Source organism: Dipodomys ordii, unplaced genomic scaffold (assembly GCF_000151885.1).
Source record: "Dipodomys ordii isolate 6190 unplaced genomic scaffold, Dord_2.0 Scaffold151, whole genome shotgun sequence".
NCBI classification, from domain to species: Eukaryota; Metazoa; Chordata; class Mammalia; order Rodentia; family Heteromyidae; genus Dipodomys; species Dipodomys ordii.
Window position 1 is genome coordinate 271,387 of NW_012267367.1, and position 14,187 is coordinate 285,573.

At 37.3% G+C, this 14,187-nt stretch overlaps 1 protein-coding gene across 1 annotated transcript in view; it reads right to left on the reverse strand.

The window, feature by feature from the left end:
- Fam91a1 (family with sequence similarity 91, member A1) overlaps positions 1-14,187 on the reverse strand; it is a gene marked incomplete at its 5' end in the record, with an annotated part of 47,810 nt that overhangs the window by 16,452 nt on the left and 17,171 nt on the right. The window contains 8 exons of the mRNA XM_013032204.1: positions 582-730; positions 5,149-5,281; positions 7,509-7,595; positions 7,904-8,016; positions 10,024-10,139; positions 11,068-11,180; positions 11,640-11,678; positions 13,167-13,273. Of these exons, the coding sequence (XP_012887658.1) occupies positions 582-730; positions 5,149-5,281; positions 7,509-7,595; positions 7,904-8,016; positions 10,024-10,139; positions 11,068-11,180; positions 11,640-11,678; positions 13,167-13,273 (857 nt within the window). The remainder of the gene's footprint in view (positions 1-581; positions 731-5,148; positions 5,282-7,508; positions 7,596-7,903; positions 8,017-10,023; positions 10,140-11,067; positions 11,181-11,639; positions 11,679-13,166; positions 13,274-14,187) is intronic.

A 14,187-nucleotide genomic window follows, 5' to 3' on the forward strand; every position in this document is an offset into this window, starting at 1 on the left:
TCCCATTTCTAAAACATTTTATTTCCCCAATTAATCTTTTCCTTGAAAACAATTATCAGATTTCTCCTTAAAGCATCCCAAAACACTCACTTTAAAATATTTTTTACATAAATCCATTTTTTTTGTCAGTCGTGGGCCTTGCACTTGGGCCTGGGCACTGTCCTTGAGCTCTTCAGATCAAGGCAAGCATTCCTACTTGAACCACAATGCCATTTCCAGTTTCCTTGTGGTTAATTGGAGATTCAAGTCTCACGGACTTTCCTGCCCAGGCTGGCTTTGAACTGCAATCCTCAGATTTCAGCCTTCTGAGTAGCTAGGATTACAGGTGTGAGCCACCGGTGCCAGACTCATAAATCTATTTTTTATGTAACGTATCACAAGCCACTAGACAATTTATAAATTAAATATATACTTCAGAAACTGAATATAACATCCTCTTAAAACAGTGAGATATAGAAATTTACTTCAGAAACTGGTGCTTTTAGTATTTGGCATCTGTAAACTGAAAATGAAGAAAATAAAGCTGTTTATTTTCTTGATGAGATGATAGCACTACCAACTGGATCGTTCCGATGAGTTACCTGGGGGGTACAGCTGCTGACTGGCCGGATTTCGTTGGTGAGAGGAGCCATGGACACCAGCAGCATGTAGTTTTTGTTCAGAACTCTGCTGCAAGTTGCAGGGTCCAAACCAAGAAGGCTTTCACAGCGTAAGAGGTCCAATGGAAAACCTAGTGATGATTAAGAATACAGAATAAACACTGACTACAGGGAACAAAATGTTGAAAGATGAACTGCTGACCATTGCTTGAGACTTTAAATATTTTTAAAGGTAGAATCAAATCTTTTAGGAGATCACTAAGCACTTAAAGATAGAAAGTTAAAGCTTTAATTCTCTGGTCTAGAAACAAAGATGCTTCTTCATAAGCTTCCTTTAAAAGACATGCTTGTTTTACCATATTTCCACTCTCTATCCCAGTCAGACAGAACTGACTTCTGGAATCGCTGGTCCAATATGCTATAATCAACAACAACAAAAAAGGTAAAAATAAAGTTGTAATACCTAAAGAAGCAAAAGCTGTGCCCTCCTCTCACATCTTCCAATCTACAAACAGAGCCACAGACCAGCTCTGACTCTAGTGCATGGGAAAGCATTCCTAATTTAGAAATCTGTACCCTATGCTGCTGGGCCATAAGACAAAAGCTGAGCATGCCATTTATTCATCACTGTCCTTAATACTCAGGGAAAACATCAAATCTGATTGTTGTCAAAAGGAGATACTGGAATTAAAAGCAATTTTAGGTCAACTTCCCAGGTAGGCCCATTGAGTGGGCTGAGAAGCACTGAGCATTAAACAGCACTAGGGTCCAGGTCTCTTACATCATTTCCCCTAAAAAGCAAGCAAACTCCTAAAAGAAATGGATGAATGAGCAAAGGATAGACAGGAATAGTAAGTAATTAGAACACAATATGAATACTTAAAGTAATTAAGAAAGTGAGGGAAGAGGTGACACTGCTGAAAAAGAAATGTACTTATTACCTGACTAGTAACCCCTCTGTGCATCACCTTCACAATAACAATAAAATATAATAATTACAAGATAGTAATGACTAATTACAGAACACTGTAAAACAGGAATTTCATAAATCCATACTAAGAATACAAGACAATACCTATTCTTCAGGTGTTAAACATGGAGAAATACTAGAGTTCAGGAAAAAAATATTACCAATTTGCAACTATTATAATTCAGAAACAGCCATTACTGAATGCTGCAGTTAGTGGGAAATAGTAATAAAAAGCAGATTGCTTTCTAAGTATAGGGTAAAAACAGTTAAGTACACATAAGGAAATCAGAAAACATATTAGCTACATAAGACTAGATAGCAATCATGCACTCCAGATACTATGATCTTAGAAAGACACACTACCACTTGTATGGTATTCTAGACAAAACTAAGTAACTTTAATCTAATCATTAAAAAACAGCTGTACCCATAATTTGAGAAATTTTCCAGGAACATCAATAAATGATGAATAGTATTCTTTAAAAATAGTAACATCATAAATGAAAAAATAGGCTATAAGCGTCTTATAGATTAAGGGGATAATTAAATGGCCTTAAATTAGTTGCTGTACTTGTGGATTAAAAAAAATGTTATTGAGGTTATCAACATTATGAACAAAACATAAATGATAAACAGATGAAAATTAAATTTGTAGGAGTTGATATAATAATCCCCTAATGATTTAGCAGAGGGAAGGCCATAATATGCAATTTACTCTGAAATTTTATTATTCTAATTATTATTTAAAATCAGGAATCTATCATTTAGTGAAGGAGATAAAGAATTCTGTGAAGACCAAGTATGGTAGCTCACACCTGCAATATCAGGTACTTGAGAGATAGAGATTAAGAGAATTGTAGTTTGAGTTTGACCCAGGCAAAAAAAAAAAAAAAAATAGCAAGCTTCACCTCACTCAATAAACCAACACAGTGGTGTATGCTTGGCTCATGTGGTACAGCATCTGCCTAGAAAGCTTGACATGAAGCCCAGCAAGGAGAGTAGCTGTTCCACACATTAAGAATAGGTAGAGGAGGGCTGGGAAGGTGGCTCAGTGGTAGAGCGCTTGCCTCACATACATGAGGCCCTGGGTTCGATTCCTCAGCACCACGTAAATAGAAAAAGCCAGAAATGGCGCTGTGGCTCAAGTGGTAGAGCACTCATCTTGAGCTGAAGAGCTAAGGGACAGCGCCCAGGCCCAGAGTTCAAGCCCCAGGACTGGAAAAAAAAAAAGGTACAAGTAGAGGGGTAGAGGCTGGAAAAACAAAAAAATATTTGGGGAAAAAATGCTTATGAAATTGAAAAAAAAAAGATTATACATTGCTTGTATTTTTTTTTCCAACAGTGGGTTCATGCTATTGAAAACCAAGTGATTACTAAGAAACTAGCCCTTTTCACATATATCCGTTGTTTTTAATGACAATATCAAAGATTTTGCCTCACAGTGAATGCCACCTTACTACATGATGTATTCAAACTATGTTATTAGTATTAGTGACAGGAACAGGAAAATCTTTCTATTCAAATGAGATTACTTTAAACACTAATATTGAACTTCTTTTCTAAGAAAGAGTATGATTCATTTATCAACTGGGCTCCTACAGAAAGCAGTACCTACAACAGAATAAGCTGTAGTATAATTGATGCCCTGAGCTACCCTCCGCATGGACAGAATGAGCTTCTCCATGGTAAAAGTGAAGGCTCCATCACCCAGTCAGTCATCCTCTGTGTTTTGTAAGAATGGCTGCTTGATAAAATGAAATTCTTAAGTAACTATAGTTTGGTCTTAGGGCTCTAGCAACTATCTTAGCAATTAAAGCTCCAACTGGTTTTAGCCACAGCCAATGTTAAACATACCTTAAAGGTGAGAGTCACACTATTTTTACACAGAGTACAGTACACAAAACAGTTTGGTACAGGTGCCTAGGCAACAAATTATTTATGAGTAAATCAATTACAAGTTCAGTGTTCAAGATAAAGATAATGAGAGTAATGAAAAAACCCAGGGACAAGGCTAGAAGTCTTCCACTCCTAGCCCTTCCACTCAACTAATCATAAGGGTTTTTCTGACTATATAAATGGGCAGGAGATTTAACCAAGATAAACTTTAATTTCCTCAGCTATAAACAGTTACACATGGCTCGTCACTAATGCTAACACTCTCAAATCCTATGATAGGCAGGAAAGAACACTGCATTGCAAGACATCTGTAACAAGACTATTCCATACATATACATACACACACACACACACACACACACACACACACCACACACACAAACACACACACACACATAGTTTTTTTTTCTTTTGGTCAGTCATAGGGCTTGAAATCAGGGCCTGGGTGTTGTCCCTAAGCTCTTTCACTCAAGGCTAGCAATCTACCACTTTTGAGCCACAGCTCCACTTTCAGGATTCTGGTGGTTAATTGGAGGTAAGAGTCACAGACTTTACTGCTCAGGCTGGCTTTGAGCCGTGATTCTCAGATCTCAGCCTCCTGGGGAGGCCACCACTGTCCCAATATATTAACCCATGGTCTCCATAAATCACTAAGCTGCCCCCCCACCCCGAAATTACAATAATTTTATATCCAAAGACATTCAAGGCTATGTCAAGCACTGTTTATTCACATGATTTAGTATTTGGTAGAATAAAAAGGTTACTCATCAACAAATCCTTGTAAGTAAGTACTTCTGACTCCAGGCATTTGGTGATTCTTAAGTATTTTCAGTTTTAGTATTTAATTACTTATGTTCATAAGTAGTTTTACTTATGCTCATTGGGCAGTTGGCTAAATTGAACTGATAGGGGAACCAATGCTATGAGAAATGAAATGAAAATGGGCATGACTAAAAAACTGACAGTTCTTGAACAGATAACAGAATTTATGAATGACTATAATTAAATGTCACCATGATCCTGAGATGTAACTTGGAACCACTCTTCCCTCAGTACACTTCCTAGCTGAGCACAGTAATCATCTTTTCATATATTCCTATGTGCCCTCTATAGCCAATATCTACTGAACCAGAATCTTTGGGTACAGATTCTGAGACAACCAGTTCAACTCAAGTTTGGGATCTGCATCCATCACAAAACTGGGTATGTATTAACACAATAACAACATCAACATATTAAAACTACTACAGAGATTATCTACTCTTTTTACTTTTTAAAGAAAAATACTTTAGTGAATACTATAATAGTATGTGAATAGGACATCCTTGCTTATTAATTTCATATAATGGAATCTATCATACTTAATTTTATGTTTCCAACATTAACTACATATCAGTACTTGTTAACTCCTCAGACCTCATGGCCTCTTCCAGATTCTATCCATCTTTTAAATAAATACTGCAACTCTTTCAGTAGGTACTAGCCATACTGAAATACAGTAAATGTTAGTGGCACATGAGAAGAAGAAAAAGTAAAGAAACAGCTGATAAGGAAATTCACAAAAACTCGTTAAAAATTCAATATTCTACCTCTACAAACTGCATTAAGTATCAAGTGACCATGATCTGCATAATGTCAAACAAATAAGTTTTATAAGAACATGTCTTCTACATTTTATCATACCATAGTTGGGTTGGTCTGGCTGAGTAGTTTGAGCGACTAGATCTTTATTATGACGAAGAAAGAGGATTGTGTTTCTCAGAGTAAGTGCATGATCAAAGTATCGCTGTGCTTCTCCTTCACCAGTGCTCTGAACCTAAGCCAAAAGAAAATACATTTTGCAACAAATACCACTCTCATGCCATTTATAATAATAAGCATTTGTTTGAGAATATTAGACATTATGAAAAGCAATAAATCAAAATTCTTCAAGGCAATACTGAGACAAATAATCTGAATCTTGCTAGTACACCTATGACATTCCTCCAACAAGTAAATAAATTTAGTAACTAAATAAATTACTAAATTATATATGAGTCAAATAGGCTACTTTAAAAATTAGAAGAAGAAAAAAACAAAACATATTCTGCTTCATTCAGAAAAGTGCCACAATCCATAGATACCAACTAAACCTCCAATTCTCATTACTCTGTTCACAGTTTAGTGTCTGTCACAGGTATATTGGAGTACATGATTCAACACAACTACCCACTATTGCTGACCACACAGCTAGAGTTTAAGTGCCTCCTGTGTACTATGACCTCTCCAAGAGATATGAAAAAATTAACAGGTAAAATAGACAAACTCTTGACTTCACAGGCCTTATATATCCATGTTCTCTGAACAGAAGTCAGTGAACTTTTTCATACATAAAAATACATACATCTCAGAAACAATACACGAAATGGAAATACAGGCCAATGAGAGGAAATATTTAAATCAAATATACACTAAATTAGCAAAAGCAAACAACTAAGCTTAATTAAGATGAAGCTACTTTTTTTTTTTTTGGTTGTGGGGCTTGAACTCTGGGCCTAGGTGCTGTCCCTCAGGTCTTCACCCAAGGCGAGCGCTCTATCACTTGAGCTACAGCGCCACTTCCTGAAGCTACTTTTTAGAACTATAGACTAAAAGGCTTTCTCAAATGTAGTAAAAGCAAAAGAGATATATGAGTGACAGAGTTCACATGATTTTAGAATCACTATGACTAATAAGACTAACATAAGAAAACAGGAAATCAGAAATAGCAAATTCAACACACTTAAGAAATGATGTTGACAAGGTGAGAAATAAAGCACGGAAGGAAAAACTGAAGTATAAAAGTTTAAGCGACCCACTAGTAAAAAAAATCTGATGCATTACCTATGAAGAAAAGGCCATTAAAATGTTACAGGTCTTTTTTTTTTTTATAAAATCTTAAGGAATTAAGAGAATCATCAGATAAATTCTTTAAGTAGTACATTTAATATACACAGTTCATTACTAAAGCACAACAGGCTTTCAAAATTTTTAGTCAAGAAACTGACTTTGCATACAAAGAACAAGATGGAATAAAAAAAACATCAATGAAGGACATCAAAATTTAGAGTTAAGAGGCCGGGTGCTGGTGGCTCACGCCTGTAATCCTAGCTACTCAGGAGGCTGAGATCTGAGGATCACGATTCAAAGCCAGCGCCACAGGAAAGTCCATGAGTCTCTTATCTCCAATAAACTACTAATAAACTGAAGTAGCGCTGTGGCTCAAGCAGTAGAGGGCTCACCTTGTGCTGAAGAGCATAAAGACAGCGCCCAAGCCCAGAGTTCAAGCCCCATGAGGGACCAAAAAAAAAGATTTAGAGTTAAGGAAAACTAGCGCTACACTCACAAAGAAAAATGTAGTGAGAAAATGTGGCTAAAGTCTTTAAGATGCTAAAAGGATTGGTAAGAGATCAGTAAAAGTGGACATAAACATGATATCCAGGGAAACTATTCCAGAATAAGATAACTGGAACAAAATCTTCAGACAAAAATACACAAGAGGAGACCTCAGAGTCATACCAGAAAAAAAGGAAGATTATTTTAGGAAAAAAAATTCAGTAAGTCATACACAGACTACGATTTCTATACCTCACTTTTCATTACATCAATTTATGTGATAAGTTAGATATCACAAAATTCCTTCCTCCACTGAATGCTTAAGTCAAAAAGACCACTCCAGCATTAAGATGAGGAATGAGATAGCAAAGAGCTAGCAGGGCACCACCGGTGGCTCATGCCTGTGATCCTAGCTACTCAGGAGGCTGAGATCTGAGGATCACAGTTCAAAGCCAGCCCGGGCAGGAAAGTCCGTGAGACTCTTATCTCCAATAAACCACTAGAAAACCGGAAGTGGTACGGTTGCTCAAGTGGTAGAGTACTAGCCTTGAGTTGAAGAGCTGAGGGATAGCGCCCAAGCCTAGAGTTCAAGCCCCACAACTGACAAAAAAAAAAGAGCAAGAATATGTCAAAATCCATGATAATCAACAAATCAACAAATGCCTGCCCTAGCATTCAATTTGAGTTACCTTTTCTAATTCTATAAGAAAGCTGTCCAGAGACTCATCTGAAAGTTTGCCTACTTCAAACATGGTGACTGCATGACTTTTCAAATTCTGCAAGAAAGAAACAGAGCATTAAAGTTCTTTTCCTTTTTATGCTTAGAATAAGTCACTCATATATCATATTGTGTGTTTCAAAATAAACTTAAAGATAGATAAGGTAAGTAACTAATTCCTACAATTATAACAGTAAAACATACCACAAGTTATCATAATCAAGAACAAAAAGGTCAGGAATGAACATACCTATACACATATATATTAAACATGTTATATACATATTCTATATTATTATATATAATTTACTTTGTATCCAATCTTTACTTGAAACATCTTTTTATTTAAACAAGCATTTGACTTACTGGTGAAAGGTTTCCCATCATCAAAAATGCAGTGAGAGTTGAGTCAAATAGGAATGCAATACGCTTTGTATATCCTGTAGACAAACTCAAACTGCTTACACTGGCTGTGTCAGCTGAAAAAATAATCAAGAAATAGAAAAAAATCAAGGAACTGAAAAGTCAAGGAATTCGAAATGAAGTAAATGAAAATTATGATTGTTTAGAATGAGAAAATGCTTCCTTTCAATTTTGGTATCTGTTATGAAGTACTCTAAGTATTATTACAGCTTTATAAGAGGTGCCAATCAGACCTATCTCAAAGCAGAGGTGGGGGGGACTTTATTTTGAAACAATGTCTTACTATATGGCCCAGATTAGCTTTAAATTCAAAATCCTCCTGCCTTTGCCTCCCAAGTATGGAGACCACAGGCAGATAGCACTAAGCAAAACATTTTAAGTTACTTCCTTTTGTTTAAAAAGAACCAAACTTAAGAATCAGTAATGAAAATTGTGAGGACTAACTGCCTCAAGCTCTTCAGGTAAGTCACCAGCCTCAGGACACAGATAAAAACAGAATAAGGGCCAGCCTGGTTCCTTATACCCAACCTTAAATTCTGCAGCCTCCCTCTGGGCTCACTCACACTATTCTCTGGGCTGAAATGGCCTCCTCCCCTAACCAGCAGGCTTCATATTCATTTTCAACCCAAATAACAACATCTATCTCCCTGAAGACTTGTCAAACCTCCCCAGTCAACAAAAGGCCTCTTCCGCTTTTTGCACCCTCAAGCACAGTATTTGGTGCTCTCAGTAAGTTGTTTGGTTGCACTCCTTTCTTTCTTCTTCATCTTAATTTCTAGGAGTGACCGTACTTTTGCCAAGTTTATATCCCTAAAATTTAGCACAACATCCAATACATGGATAAGTACTCAAAGACTTTATTAGATGAAGAAAATTTAAAACTGTAAAATCGCTGTTAAAGAGTGTATGGCTGGGGGGCCTGGGAATGTGGCCTAGTGGAAGAGTGCTTGCCTAGCATGCATAAAGCCCTGGGTTCAATTCCTCAGTACCACATAAACAGAAAAAGCCAGAAGTAGTGCTGGGGCTCAAGTGATAGAATGCTAGCCTTGAGCAAATGAAGCTCAGGGAGTGCCCAGGCCCTGAGTTCAAGCCCCAGGACTGGCCAAAAAAAAAAAAGTGTATGGCTGGACAAGTTTACATTCCCACCAACAATGTAATAGACTTCCCAGACCCAGTGAAACATGGGTTGCATGATTTCCCTTATTTGTGGTAGCTAGAATGTGCCTATAAATCCACAAGTAAACACACTAAGTGGTAAGCATGTAGTTACAAATGAATTAACTAAAGTAGAATAAACTCTATGGAGAGTATAAATAGTATAAGTCTTTAAAAAACAAAAACACCACCAGTCAAAGCCCAACAAAGTAAGTACCAGGAAATGAGTACTCCTAAGAAGGTAGGGTGGGGCCAAGGGGAGAGGGATAGAAGAATGAAGCAGGGGCAGTAGGGAATATGCAGGCAAGAATTCACTGTATATACCACAGAATTGAGAAAGATAAGGGAAAGGGTGGATCGAAGGCAGGGTGAAGTAACAACACAGATCAAGATGCATTATACACATTAACTGCTTTGTTAAAAGACATATATACATAACCTAAAATTAAGTAAGGGAAGGGGTGGGTTGGGAGGTGGGGAGTTAGAATGTTAAAAGGGTGACAGTGATCAGAATGTACTGTATTGACAAACTGCTTTGGTAACTAGTAACTCCTTTGTACAACTACTTAAGCATCATAAAAATATTTAAAAAAAAAAAAAAGTATATGGTTGGCCGGGCACGGTTGGCTCACTCCTGTAACCCTAGCTACTCCAGAAGCTGAGATCTGAGGTTTGCGGCTCCAAGCCAGCCTGGGAGGGGAAAGTCCATGAGATTCATCTCCAATTAACTACCAAGAAAAGAGTGGAAGTGTAGCTGTGTGGTTCAAGTGGTATAGCACCAGCCTTAATCAAAAAAGTTCAAGGATAGCAACTAGGCCCCAGGAAACCAGCCAAAAAAAAAAAAAAGAAGTGTACGTTTGGACAGATGCTACATATATGTATACAGACTCTAAATTAAACTGAGTTACCTGGATCTTCTTGACTATTTGTATCAGTGTCAGTCGCCGAAGAAGCTTCTTGAACAGGACTTCTACTTTCTCCGCCATCCCATGACAAAAGCATCTTCTGTGGATCTAAAGTACTCCTGTTATTGAAAAACACATTTACATTTTAAAAAATCATATAGTCTTAAATAAAACAGCTATTGAACTCAGCACTTAAATTGTAAACAATCCATCTAAATCCAATTTTATATAATCAAGTCTTTTTTTTTTTTTGGTGAGTCAAGGGGCTTAAACTCTGGGCCTGGGCACTGTTCCTCAGCTCTTCAGCTAAAGGCTAGTTCTCTACTATTTGAGCCACAGAGCCACTTCTGGTTTTCTGGTGGTTTATTGGAGGTAAGAGTCTCATGGACTTTCCTGCCGGAGCTGGCTTTGAACCACGATCCTCAGATCTCAGCCTCCTTAATAGCTAGGATTACAGGCTTGAGCCACTGGTGCCTGGCTTATTTAAGTCTTTGAGATGAAACCTAAGCATTTCAACTGGCCACATACACTGGCCACATACAGCCAGGTTTCTTAACTAAGACCCCAAAACAGACTACCAGGAATTAAAGAAGTCTTCAAGATTATAAGTTTGGAAAATATATGCCTTTTTCCTAACGTGCTCTTAGTTTTCATTCGATTCTACAAGAGATCATCACACACAAAATATTAACATTGCCAGGCACTGGTGGCTCATGACAGTAATCTGAGCTACTCAGGAGGCTGAGTTCTGAGGTTCAAAGCCAGCCTGGTCAAGGAAAAGTCCATAAGACTCTTATCTCCAATTTACCACTAGAAAACCAGAAGTGGCGCTATGGCTTAAGTGATAGAGAACTCCCCTTAAGTTGAAGAGCTGATGGACAGCACCCAGGCTCAGAGTTCAAGCCCCATAACTGACAAAAAAAAAAAACAACAACTAATATCCATGGTTCACCTCAACTGACAAACTGAATTCACAGAAGTTCAGTATTAAGACTACATTCTTTTCAAAAGGAAACTCTAATATGTCACACTGAATAAATGAGTTACTTCAATCTGTTTACAGATGGAACATTCTTCCATGATGAATGAAGTTGATCCAAATTTATTACTTGTCCCTTTTTATGGGCAAAGCCCAATCGGCAATACATTGAGACAGCATTCTAGAAGGAATATAAAGGAAATTTACATTTAAAATAGAGTATTTGTAGAGAAAAAAATAATGTAACAGATTAAGCCTCTACTGGTTTGCAAACATTTTTCACACCACTACTAGAAAGACAAGTTTGGGCAGACCTGTTCTTCCCACAAGGAAGGTTCCCACCTTGGGCAGTACAATAGCTGCATCTGCTTCCAGTAAGGCAAGGTTGTGGTTTTAACTAAGGCTCCAATCAGGCTGTATACACTATGTGAGTGCCTTTAACCCATCAGCTGAAAAAACTGATTTAGGGCTGGCTCCTGATCTTGTCCTTTTCTTTCTAAGCAAGTATCCCTTTATTGTGCACAACCCGATGCAGCTAATAACGAACGCAAAGCCTCTTTCACCTATGTGTACCAAGATAAGAATCACTTAGCAAAGTCCATTCAGTATTTCTATTTAAAAGCATGAAAGAACAGCATACCTTAACCAGGGATAAGTCTATCTCCAGGACATTTGCAAGCTAGAAAATTAAACAAATTTTTTTCATTCTTAGAATTATCAGAACATTATATAATTGTAATAGATAAATGTAATCTTATTTAGCAAACTTTTAATTATAAATGATTAAAAGACTACTGAATAAAGTTCAAATTCACAACTTCCATATTTCTGTTCCCTCTATAGCACTGAGAGGAGTACAAAATCCAGATAATGTTCTTTAATTATGTCTCATTTAAAATACAAAAATTCACAACTAGCTGGGCATTGGTGGCTCACGCCTGTAATCCTAGCTACACAGGAGGCTGAAATCTAAGGATCACTGTTAAAAGTCAGCCCTAGAAATAAAGTCTGTGAGACTTATCTCCAATAAACTTCCAGAAGTGGAACTATGGCTCAAGCAGCAGAGTGCTCGCCTTGAGCTGAAGAGTGCAGGGACAGCGCCTAGGCCCAGAGTTCAAGCCTCATGACTGACAAAAAAAAAAAAATTCATAGCCAGACATGGTCTCCTTGATATGTAGGTGTTAAATTTAAAATGCAAGGAGATATGACAAAGTAAACAGGACTCAAGAAACCAAGGACCTCCACTTATTTTGTCATATCATTTCTAAATGACTCCATGTTCTTGACCTCATATATGGTATATACATGTGCACATCTGAGGGAAGCTAGGAGGAGGGCACAGAATCAGAGGGAAACAGGAAAAAATACAACACAGGGTCCCATCAGCTGCACTGGACATCGATGAAAATGAACTAAGCAACTCAAGGGCAGCAACAGGAGGGAGGGAATGAGAGGGAAAGAAGGAACAGCTAACACAAAGCAAAAGGAAAGAAATGTACATATCACCCAGTTTGGAAGAAATAGTTGTATTGTCAAAGCTTATAGAATTCACAAACTTTATAGACCATGATAATAACAATTTGCCTTGTGAAGGTTAAAATGTGTTTGTGCCTTTAACTAAGTATCACTATGCCAAATACTGTGAAATTTGTGAAATATATATAATCACTTAATCTCAATAAAAAATTATTTAAAAAAAATTCACATCGAGGCACTAGTGGTTCATGCCTATAATGCTAGCTACTAAGTAGGCTGAGATAGTAATTCAAAGCCAAGCTGGACAGAAAAGTCCAAGAGAGTCCAAGACAGAAATGGAGGTATGGCTCAAGTTGTAAAGCACTGATCTTGAGTGAAAAGCCAAATAAGAGTAGAGGACCCAGTGCTAGCACACAAAAAATTTATTTTAATACAAAAAGCCTTATATAAACTAATTCAGTCTACAATCCTTACTATAAAGAGGTATATAAAGTTAACTAACAAAACTATAAAATAACTTTACAAAGTTTTAATATGCACATGCAGGAATTATGGATAGTGGCTTAAGTATATTAATGGTTTATGATCTCCCTATACCATTTTTAAAATATTCATTATCATTAAGTAATTTTACTTATTTTAACACAAATTTATAATCTTAGGAACTCTCACAAGATATTGTAACACTTACCTCTGCAACATTAGTGTGCTCATCTATTGATACAAATATCTTATAGAGTAGTGTTTCAAAATAATCACCTTGTACTCGATTCATTACAAATCCTTCAAGAGGAGGAACTAAAATAAACAAAATAAACTTCCTCAGTGATATGATTTATAAAACAAGAAAGCATAGTTTAAATATTTATTCAAAGAAAAATCACTCATTTAAGAACTGAATATCAGCCTGGTGCCAGTAGCTTACACCTGTAATCTAGCTACTCATGAATCAGATCTGAGGATCATAGCTCAAAGCCAACACAGGCAAGAAAGTCAGTGATACTCTTATCTCCAATTAACCACCAGAAAATCGGAAGTGGCACTATGGCTGAAGTGGTAGAGTGCTCGCCTTGAGCTGAACTGCTCACGGACAGCACTTAGGCCCAGAGTTCAAACCTCATGACCAACAACAACAACAACAACAAAGGACTGAATATCACTTTTATTTCACCAAGAACACTGCAAGTTTTCTAAACTCCCAGAATTACTGTTATATACAGCAATATCTACATGGTTTCTCTGGAGATTAAAAAAAAGGGACTGGGATGGTAGCTCAGTAGTAGAGTGCTTGCCTTGCATGCATGAGGCCCTGGTTTTGGTTCCTCAGCATCACATAAGCAGAAAAAGCCAAAAATGGAGCTGAGGGACAGTGCCCAGGCCCAGAGTTCAAATCCCATGACCAATAAAACAAAACAAAATAAAAAATGCAAGGAGTAATTTAATTCACTTGAAACTCCAGAGGCAGAGGAAATGCTAGCAGGCATGGATGTGGCTCAAAAAAGAAAGTGAATGCTTCTTCACTATGGGGAACCCTATGGAGTTTCTAATGTATGTTGTTGATGCCTAGTCAGCAAAAAAATGAAAGACTGCAGGGAAGAATTGCTCTGCTATTTTTTTTTTTGGGGGGGGGGTCTGGTCATGGGGCCTGAACTCTGAGCCTGGGTGCTGTCCCTCAGCTCTTCAGCTCAAGGCTAACACTCTACCACTTGAGC